The 9,831-nt window shown below is 38.6% G+C and overlaps 2 protein-coding genes across 2 annotated transcripts; both read left to right on the top strand.

Annotated features, from left to right (window-relative positions):
• The first annotated feature begins 76 nt into the window (after nt 1-76).
• On the top strand, nt 77-3,461 carry LOC311086895 (stress-associated endoplasmic reticulum protein 1). The gene is made up of 3 exons (XM_084120085.1): nt 77-329; nt 564-639; nt 2,836-3,461. Exons 1-3 carry the CDS (start codon nt 249-251, stop codon nt 2,874-2,876), a joined length of 198 nt encoding a protein of 65 aa, XP_083976211.1. The 5' UTR covers nt 77-248; the 3' UTR covers nt 2,877-3,461.
• Nucleotides 3,462-4,677: 1,216 nt separating this feature from the next.
• On the top strand, nt 4,678-9,737 carry fuz (fuzzy planar cell polarity protein). The gene is made up of 2 exons (XM_084120084.1): nt 4,678-4,749; nt 7,311-9,737. Exon 2 carries the CDS (start codon nt 7,378-7,380, stop codon nt 8,647-8,649), a length of 1,272 nt encoding a protein of 423 aa, XP_083976210.1. The 5' UTR covers nt 4,678-4,749; nt 7,311-7,377; the 3' UTR covers nt 8,650-9,737.
• Nucleotides 9,738-9,831: the final 94 nt, after the last annotated feature.

Here is a 9,831-nt window from a genome sequence, read left to right on the forward strand (position 1 = left end):
AAATAATTAATCATTTACTAAGCAATTTAGCGTTGACATTTATCATCAGCGTTTTACAAAAAGCGGGCTGGTCCACAGCATCATCAGTCCATCTGCGATCTTCCGGTGTGGGCGGAGCTTACGTTCTGAGGACGTAGACAAAGATCGACGTAGTTTTCTCTTCATCCTCACTAGTAGTTTGTGTTGTGCTCGTCATATTTGTGACTGTGACCAGCTCACTTTTTACAACACACCAGCATTCTGCAACGATGGTCGCCAAACAGAGGATTCGTATGGCCAACGAGAAACACAGCAAGAACATCACCCAGAGAGGCAACGTCAAATCGACGGTATGACGTCTCTTCACGATCTTCAACAGTGTAACCGCAGAGGAGAAATTAACTTAATGTAGTGTGCTAACATGGCTGGCTCATTGTAATACATGGATATTAGGATTTATGGTTTATCGTTCTTTGTATCGAAATACTGTCCTCATACTGCAGTATGCTGAAGCCCACTGCACTAACGTTACGACTATTAGTATAATGCGCGATTGCAACTGATCTGAATGTGAATTCACACAGAGAACCGTGAGTGATGAGAAAGTGTCGGTGGGACCGTGGCTCTTGGCACTCTTCATCTTTGTTGTTTGCGGCTCAGGTGAGTGAACTTACCAATTCAAAAGATTAACAAGTGATTTATCGTGTCGTAGACCGAATAATAAACACGTTAATTTGAATACCATTTGTTTTTATACGAGCTGGTGTTGCACATTTTACTGAGTCCAAGATATGTAGACAGAGCTGACCTCCACTCAACTTTTTTTTTTTTTGGCACACTCCCACTGTGAAACCTTGTGAAGGCCGAGATAATAATGCACACTATTTACATGGACAAGGCTGGACTGATAGCATGATTTTATCTGCTCATTTTCATGGGGTATAACACGTGGATTTGCAGGTGTTGCTACTCTCAAAACAGCATTGAAGAACATTGCCAACAACACTGCTTAAAGTCACCATGAAATCAAAACGTACAAATAAAACAAGTATTTATCATAAAGGATTTATCCGTGCCGTGCGTGCACATAAACAAAAATAAAGTGTAAGGGTCGGGATAATGTACATCCAGCCGGTTTTTAATCGCAGAATAAACCCTGACAGGGTGATCCGGAGTCTTGCATCAGCCTGAAGGGGTTTATTCTGCAATAACAACCGGCTGGAAGTACATTATCCCGTTTATTACACGGCTACTTGCCACATAAGTAAATAATCAGACACAAAATATTTACTTGAGTTGAAACATTTTATTAGGTCTTTAAATACAAAGCTTTCACGGAGAGAGCAGTTGCTAGCGCGGCAAGTTCAAACTAGACAGACATTTAAGGGATACGGTATACAATCATCCCACTTATTACACAGCATTTCGCCACATAACTAATTCTGGGGATAAGAAACATTGATATGAGATTAAACCGTTTTAAAATCTTAACGGTTTGTTAGCTTATAATAACCCATTATAGTGTACAAAACAATGGCAGTAGCTGCGTTTCTATGTAACCGAGAGAGTGAGTCAGCGATACCGGACGACAGAATTAAATGACTACACAAAATATTGATTTGAGTTTTAATATTTTCTTAGCTCACCAAATGCAAGCAAGCGTAAAGCACCGACTTCAGTGACAGTTACCCGGATGAGCCTGTGTTTTTACAGGTTGTTATCAGGGAATAAAATACCGCTGGATGGTGCGATTGACCAATCAGAATCAAGTATTCCACAGACTTAACTTCCCCTCCCTCTTGAAACTGGCATGAGGGCGGGACAACCTGTCACTCACATGAGATCCACCAATAGCAAACCACAACCATCCAATCAATTCCGCATGGACAAAATCAAGTCCCGGCCTAAATTTGTTTCTTATTCGAGAAGCTTTCACTCGGATATACGTCACAATATCCAATAAAAGACTATTCTTTTCTACTATCTTGTAATGGATCTCATTACCAGTTGGCTCAGATCTACAAATTCTTTAGCTTAAGCTATCTTAAGCCGAGCTCAGACTATAGGTGATTCAGGCTGATTTATGCCCGATTTACCCCTACCGACATCCAGAGAAAAAAATTACATCCAGGGCATCGGTTGGTTCCGATGTTCGGCCCAGATTATCTGGTAATGTTCGGCATTTCCAGATCAAACCTTAAACCTCCCGATCTGCTCGCGGACACACCGGGGTCGTCCCGATTTTAGTCAAACATGTTTGATGTTTGGGATTTTAAATCAGGATGATTACGTCAGTACTTCCACAGTAGCCAATGAGAGACGCATCTACAAGGAGACGGAAGTAATGTGCGTGACGCAACCAGCTTTCACAATCGGTTAAGATTTTAAAACTCCTGTAGTTTGAGCCCGGCTTTAGTCGTAAACGGCTCCATCTGGACGATACGTGGCACTTGCTCTGACACGGGTTTCTTCCAGCTCGAGCAGGGTCTTCTTTACCCCGTGTCCTTTGGGAATCTGTTTGCATTGAACGAATGACATTTTCGTCCCGTGTTTTCGGGGTCATCTTGCTCTCTGTTTGCCTGCCCTAACTTTTGTGACATGGATGATTTTGCAATCTTTTTTTTATCTGATTAGATCCAGAAAGCATCCGTTAAAGATGACACTCTTTGGGAAAAATCTGTTTACTTTTGTGAGAGATAAAATGGCCCATTATAAACCAATAAAGCTTGCACTTATGTTGTTATATAAACCTTGACTTCACAAAGTTCAGGTTATCAATATTCTTTCTCCTCAGTTTTTCCAAAGCTGCAATATCACTCTGAGCTTCACCGTTTTGTTTTGTTTGTCTCTCCTCAGCAATATTCCAGATCATTCAGAGCATTCGAATGGGCATGTAAAGAGGACCAATGTTGTCTCAACGCTCCACTCCTTGCCACTTCCACATACTGCACCCGACTTTGCCAAGGAGCTTTTCTGAAAGGCTTTTTGTTGATTTTATTGATTTTTCTTCTTCTGTGAGGTGCAACGATTCTGTCATTCCTCTCTGGTGCCTTTTTAATGAAGAAAGAAATCAAAAAGCCATAAAATTGCATTCCGATCAATTGTAATGTTATCTTCTGTCAATCTATACTTTGATGTAATGTGAAAATCTTGATGTCGCAAGGAGTGATGTGATTTGTAAAGCCTGACTTCTCGATCATTCCTGAAATAATTGTGCAAAACTGATTTAATGTTATTGTTTTTTTGTTTTTTTTTGGACCCCCAAAACAATCAACCATTTTGTGGTTTCCACAGGATATTACGAATGAAAAGCCAGTCAGCTCATCTAAATCACACCTCGTATTACTTTTCTTTAACTTGTTTTCTTAGTAATTTAATAGCTGCCTCCTTTCTTCCAGAATATGAAATTTCAGCCTGAATAATGTAATTCTCTGGCACATTGTGGTTCTCTTTACCGTAATAAAAAAAAAATTCTCAGATGATGTTATAGTCATGTGTCATGATAGCATAATGGAGGAAGAGAAACAAAGAGCTGGATGTAAAATAAAATGTAAATGTTGGGTACCAGACAGTTAACGGCACCCATTGACTTCCATAGTAGAAAAAAAATAATAATAATACCAAGGAAGTCAATGCGTGCTGTCGACTATTCTTCAAAAACATCTTCTTTTGTGTTCAGCAGAAGAAAGAAACTCATACAGGTTTAGAGCAACTTGAGGGTGAGTCATTTTTAGGTGAATTATCCCTTTAGGTAATCCTTGAATTTCAGTGTGGAACAAATTCTGCTTCAACACAAGTAACATTTTATAAGTGTTTGTAAAAATTAAAATGTTCAGTACTGAAAGACCGTTGTATTTAATTATAGAAGCAATATTATTTAATTGTTCATGAACATGGTATTATGCTGTTCTTCTCTCCCTTCTAGTAAAGCATCCAGACAGTATAAATAAGGCAATCTTCAGTGTGGATTGTGATTGCTAGTTCTTGTTCATTTAAAGAAATCCTTCAGTTGTGATTTAATGATACCAGAACGAATAATTGCTGAAAATGAGAGATATGTTGTTAAAGTCCTCCCGTAGTCAATAATTGTATCCCTTAAAACTCATCTTTGATCACCAAAATTACATATTTAAAAGTTCTTTCCTTAAAAAAAAAAAAGATTCATGCCTTAAAAAGCTTGAACGTATCTCTACACCCTTGCCTCATTTAGTATACGCGGTTCTTTGAATATGCAAATTAACCCCGCCTCCACTCACTCACACCAGCTCAGAGATCCACTCGTTGACGATCACACGTCGACCTGATTGTTTACAAGATAGTTTGTGACGTCAGAAACACCAGCGATTTCAAACCGCTTTTTTGAGACTGTCTTTGGTTCACTGCAGTTTTAAGGAGAAAATACACAGCAATGGTGTTGACTTGAATTTGCACATGGTTTGATATATTAAAAACACCACATAGACATATTTACATTAAAAACTTGTTTTGCACCAATAGTTAAATAGTTTAATATTAATGTTATTTTTTAATTATCAAGACTGTCGAAACTGTTCAGGATTGGTAAAGTATAATAAAACATAAAATATGAAGGATACATTAAATAAACATTAACTCGTAGTTCAGTTTTGAGTAATTCTAAACCGCTACTCGAGTCTCCGCAAGGTGGCGCTACGGACCCATCAGTTCTCTATTACTTTCATTGGCCACGAAGAAGAGCGGAGCCGCTGTTGTCAGAGATGTTGCTGTGGAGACCTGAAGTTTACGACTCAGGCAAGACAAACAAACAATTAATTAATTTTCTTATTAACAGTTAACAGTTACTAACTCAAGTCATTAGCTCCGTGTATCCGTGTTTTAAAACCTTTGGTCAAACCTAAGCGAACTAACGCTGGTTAACTTACTGCAGTCTGTGAATGTGTCCGCTCACATTAGCAGGTTAACGTTAGTTCAGTGTTTGAATAGTTAACGTTACACTGACACAAAACAAATGTAATTTTGTTTCAGATGTGTAACGTCTGCGTGTCTGTTTTGCATGAGGACCAGATTTTCCAGTTACTCGGTTAAGATGGGGAAAGATTATCATATTTCTCTCTCTTGATTTTCATATGGCATAATATCTCACCTCAGCACATTTAATAAACAGCTGTTCTCTTGCCATTTCATCTCTGGATATCAACATTTGTGTGATTTAGTGATTTGAAAGGCGCCTTAACGTTAAATAAAATGCATTATTATTAGTAGTAGTAGTCTGTTAATAAAACAGGTCTCAAGTTAATTTAGAAAATGTATAGTTTATAGAAATTTATAGAAAAACATAGTATTATTGAATAGTTGAATGGCACATGTTTTTCTGTCTACTTGTTAATGAAGTAGACACATTAATGAATTATGGACACATTAATAAAGATTTTAGATTTAGATTTGAAGTATTTTTAATATTATTATTATTATTATTATTATTACTATTTTCAAGTGAAAAGATTACCATTAGGCCGTTTGGGTAAAATTATATTTAATAATTCCACAAATTAGATGTACATCTCAAACAACTTTGCTTTTCATTACAACCTATTGAGTGTTGCTACACTGAAAATATATACAGAACCGGTCAAACGTTTGAAAACATTAAGATGTTTTTGAAAGAAGTCTCTTCAGCTTACCGAGGCTGCATTTATTCATATGTATATTATGACAATTTAAAATAGCTGTTTTCTGTTTTAATATAATTTAAAATGTAATTTATTCCTTTGATGTCAAAACTGAATTTTCAGCATTATTACTCCAGTGTCGCATGAACTTTTAGAAATCATAGTAAAATGCTGATTTTGTGCTCAATTATTATTGATGCTAAATTATTATTTTATCAATGTTGAAAACCATTTTTGCATGCTTAAATTGTTTTGTGGAAACCGTGATTAATTTTTTTCTGGATTCTTTGATGAATAGAAAGGCAAAAAGAACAGCATTTAGGCTATTTGAAATAGAAATCAATTGTAACATCATAAATGTGTTTACTGTCTCTTTTGATCAAGTTAATGCATCCTTGCTGAATAAAAGTATATTTTTTTCACATATTACTTACCCCAATCCTTTGAATGGTAGTGTTTCATGGTTTCCATGTAATCAAATCAAATCATATACAGTGAGGAAAATAAGTATTTGAACACCCTGCTATTTTGCAAGTTCTCCCACTTGGAAATCATGGAGGGGTCTGAAATTGTCATCGTAGGTGCACGTGTGAGAGACATAATAAAAAAATTTTTTTTTTGATTTTTAAGTGGGAGAACTTGCAAAATAGCAGGGTGTTCAAATACTTATTTTCCTCACTGTATGTATATATATATATATATATATATATATATATATATATATATATATGTATATTAGGGATTAGATATGACATTTTTGATAACCGATAATTCTTTATATTTGAAAGCAGATAACCGATATATTGGCCAATAAATATAAATCCAATTTTTTATAGAAGTTTTGAGAACCTGATTACAAAAACAAGTCTCACCACTAGAAGCTATGTCCGAAGCACACATAATATATAATATATTATAATTATAAGTTTATGTAGCCTATATGAAAGACTTGTGCTGCACATGTTGCACTTCACTGTATTTTCCTTTTTTGAAGTGATTTCAATCATATTTCAAGCAATTCAAAACCGCCATGGCGAACAGTGCACATCTGAAGTGTCTCAGCGGAAGGAAAGAATCCATTAATTATCGGCTTTAATATATCGGCCACATTTTCTTATCGGGCCGATAACGATAACATTAAAAATGAACATATATCGGCTGATACCGATATGGTGGCCGTATGTAATTTGAACGTAACATGTAATTTATACATTCTGCAAAAGTTTGCCCAGGAGTGTTTCTTGCCCAAGGTAGTGGGGTAACATTTTTTACATTTTGTGCTATGACGACTAAAATAACAAATGTTTCCCTTACCCTTATTTCCCTTAAAGGATTAGTTCACTTTAAAATGAAAATTAGCCCATGATTTATATATTTTTTAATATAACTCCGATTGTATTCGTCTGACAAAAGAAAGTCATATACACCTAGGATGGCTTGAGGGTGAGTAAATCATGGGCTAATTTTCATTTGAAAGTGAACTACTCCTTTAATAACACATTGACTGATGTGTAATGACCCTCTACATGCTAAACTTATATCCAAATATGTCACAATCTAAAAGTAAACGCACATTGTTCTTGCATATTCCCCCATCTTACCCTACACAGGTGTTCAATAGAGGTGTTTGAATGTTCATCACTGAAATTCTCATGTGTTTATTTCTTGTCTTTGCACCTAAAGGCTTCATACGATGTCTTCGTCACTGACTGGTGTTTAGAGACACTCTCCAGCCCAGTCTACACTCACAATGCTGCAAGCCGAGACCCTCCAACTGCTGTGCCTCACAGCCTCCAGCGGGGTCCCTCTCTTCTCACGCGGCTCCACCAAGCAGCTTCCCTTTTCCATCGTCGGCTCCCTAAACGGCGTCCATATGTTCGGCGCGGGCCACGGGGCTCAGCTGTCGAGCTGCGAGACGGATCGGGGCAGCCGCGTGGTTTGGGAGGTCTTCCAGGAGAGCCTGATGCTGATCGCGGTGAGTGGCGGCGGGGGCTCCGGCGTCAGCGAGCTGCAGTTGCGCCGCCTGCTGGAGAACGTGTGGAACTGCATGGTCTTGGTCCTGGGACAGGACGAGCTGGCGAACATACGCAACGTGGAGCGGTTAAAGCGAGAGCTGCGCTCTTGCTACCGCCTGTTCGACTTGCTCTTGGAGCGCGTCAATGACGAGCAGGGCTTTATGGGAGATCTGACGCAATGCGCCGACTGCTTGCTTCCCTCCACCTCTGCCTTGCTTCAGGACGCCCTGGACTCCTTCGCCCAAGCGGCGGAGAGCGAGTTCGGCTGCCTGATGGTCCGCGGGCGTGTTGCACAGGCCACGGAGAAGTGGTGGTCTCGACTGACTTCCCAGGAAGTTGTTGTGCTGTCAATCCTGGTGCACTCACTTTCTAATGCATCGTCATGTGACTACCCAGTCTTTCTACCCCAAGGGAGTCCCACCGTCGCCATTCGCTTGCTCGGTTTCCAACTCCTCCCCGGGGTTCACGTGTGCGTCCTCTGTGGCCCCAAACCCTCTTTGTACAAGGCGGAGAATGAGCTTGTTAGTCGTTTTTGGTCCACTTTGGTGGAGAATCTACGCAGCTGCTTGGAGCAGGCCGACCGTTCCACTCTTCCTCCGTCTGTGAGCCTTCGCTGGGACGTCCAGGCTCTTCTGCTCATCAACCGCGAGTCTCGGCGCGCGGTCACCGTCTGCCCTCGGGTCCGTGGCGGAGCTCCAGCGGAGGCTACGCCTCTCCTTTCATCAGGAAGGCGCTTGGAGCTCCTTCGGCTTTTTTACACTTTTGCCGTGACTCGATATTTTACCTCGCAGGAGACATCAGTCTCGTCAGCCTCGCAGGATTTTTCTCAGGGATTTACCCACGTCCCAGTGCAGTGCTACCTTGTGACTGAGGAGTGTAAGTGTTACGGCCTGCAGAGTCCCCAACACCAGCTCTTCCTCCTCATGGATCTCTCTGTGCCGACGTTTGCCTTGCGTACTGTCGCTACACAGACTCTCTCAGCGATTACTTCTGCGACTGCTTTTTAAGACTTCGCTTTGCTCCCGTATGGGTTACTTAACCGGGCACCAACGGATCTGGCATTAAAGGGAAAACTCTTCGAAAAATGAAAATTCTGTCATTGTTTTCTCACCCACATCGTTGCACAACCTGTTTGACTTTGTTTCTTCTGTGAAATGCTAAAGAAGATATATAAAAAAAAAGCATTTTTTTAATCCAAAACAACATTGAATCCCATTGACTTTAATTGTACCCCACCAAGACATTTTGCCAGATATCTTATTTTGTGTTTATTATGCGTTTCACAGAAGTAAGAAAGACATACAGGTTTTGGGACAAAATGAGGGTGAGTAAATGACAGAATTAAACATTTTTGATGAACTATCCCTTTGACTTCATGGTTAAGCTTGTGCCTGGTTGCGTATTAATCAAAAGGAGAATTGTTTTTGGTAACACTTTACAACAGGGGTCAATTTGTTAGCATTAGATATCATAAACTAACCATGAGTAGTCCTTTTTTATTAATATTGGTTAATCCAATGATCATTATAATGCTAGAATGTTCATTTCTGCATTACTAATACTTTGAACTATAATTAACAGTGAACAATAGCAGATTTGTAAATTAATACTAACCTAGATTAATACATACTGTAAAAGTGTTCATTGTTAATGAATGTTTGTTCACAATAAAATAACTTTAAGATGTTAAATGAACAATAGCAGATTTATAAATTAACCTTGATTAACACAGTGTATAATGTAGTTTGCATAATGCATTAATCTTAAAAAAATTAACCTTATTTTAAGTGTTGCCAATATCATTTTGTGTTGTTACAGCGCAAAAGTATTTCCTTAAGAGCTAGAGTAACAGGATTTAACCAAATGAGATTCTGTGAATCAAAATACGGAGCACTTATTAACTCTACTGTATGACTGTTTATGTGTAGCATTCACACTGTGAGACCAAATTCTACCTTTGATTTGTTATTGTTACTGAACATGAATGCATTTTTGAAAGCTGTGTATGTTAATATTCAATTAATGACACTGGTGAATAAATTAGTTTAGTGGTGTTAATTAGTGGTGTGAATAAATACCTATTGTTTGAAATGCATCTTTAGATTTTTGCTTTTTGGAAATAAAATCATTCTGTGTTCTAGCATTAAATCTGCTTTTACTATTTTTCTGATCCACAGTCAGATTTATGA

Source organism: Abramis brama (assembly GCF_963993115.1).
Source record: "Abramis brama genome assembly, chromosome: 7".
Classification (NCBI taxonomy): Eukaryota; Metazoa; Chordata; class Actinopteri; order Cypriniformes; family Leuciscidae; genus Abramis; species Abramis brama.

Bases quoted from the DNA above. Each gene is read 5' to 3' on its own strand.
- LOC311086895 (XM_084120085.1), top strand. From the start codon at position 249: ATGGTCGCCAAACAGAGGATTCGTATGGCCAACGAGAAACACAGCAAG. The intron at 330-563 runs GTATGACGTCTC...GAATTCACACAG, and splicing joins GAGGCAACGTCAAATCGACG to AGAACCGTGAGTGATGAGAA. The intron at 640-2,835 runs GTGAGTGAACTT...GTCTCTCCTCAG, and splicing joins CTTTGTTGTTTGCGGCTCAG to CAATATTCCAGATCATTCAG.
- fuz (XM_084120084.1), top strand. From the start codon at position 7,378: ATGCTGCAAGCCGAGACCCTCCAACTGCTGTGCCTCACAGCCTCCAGC.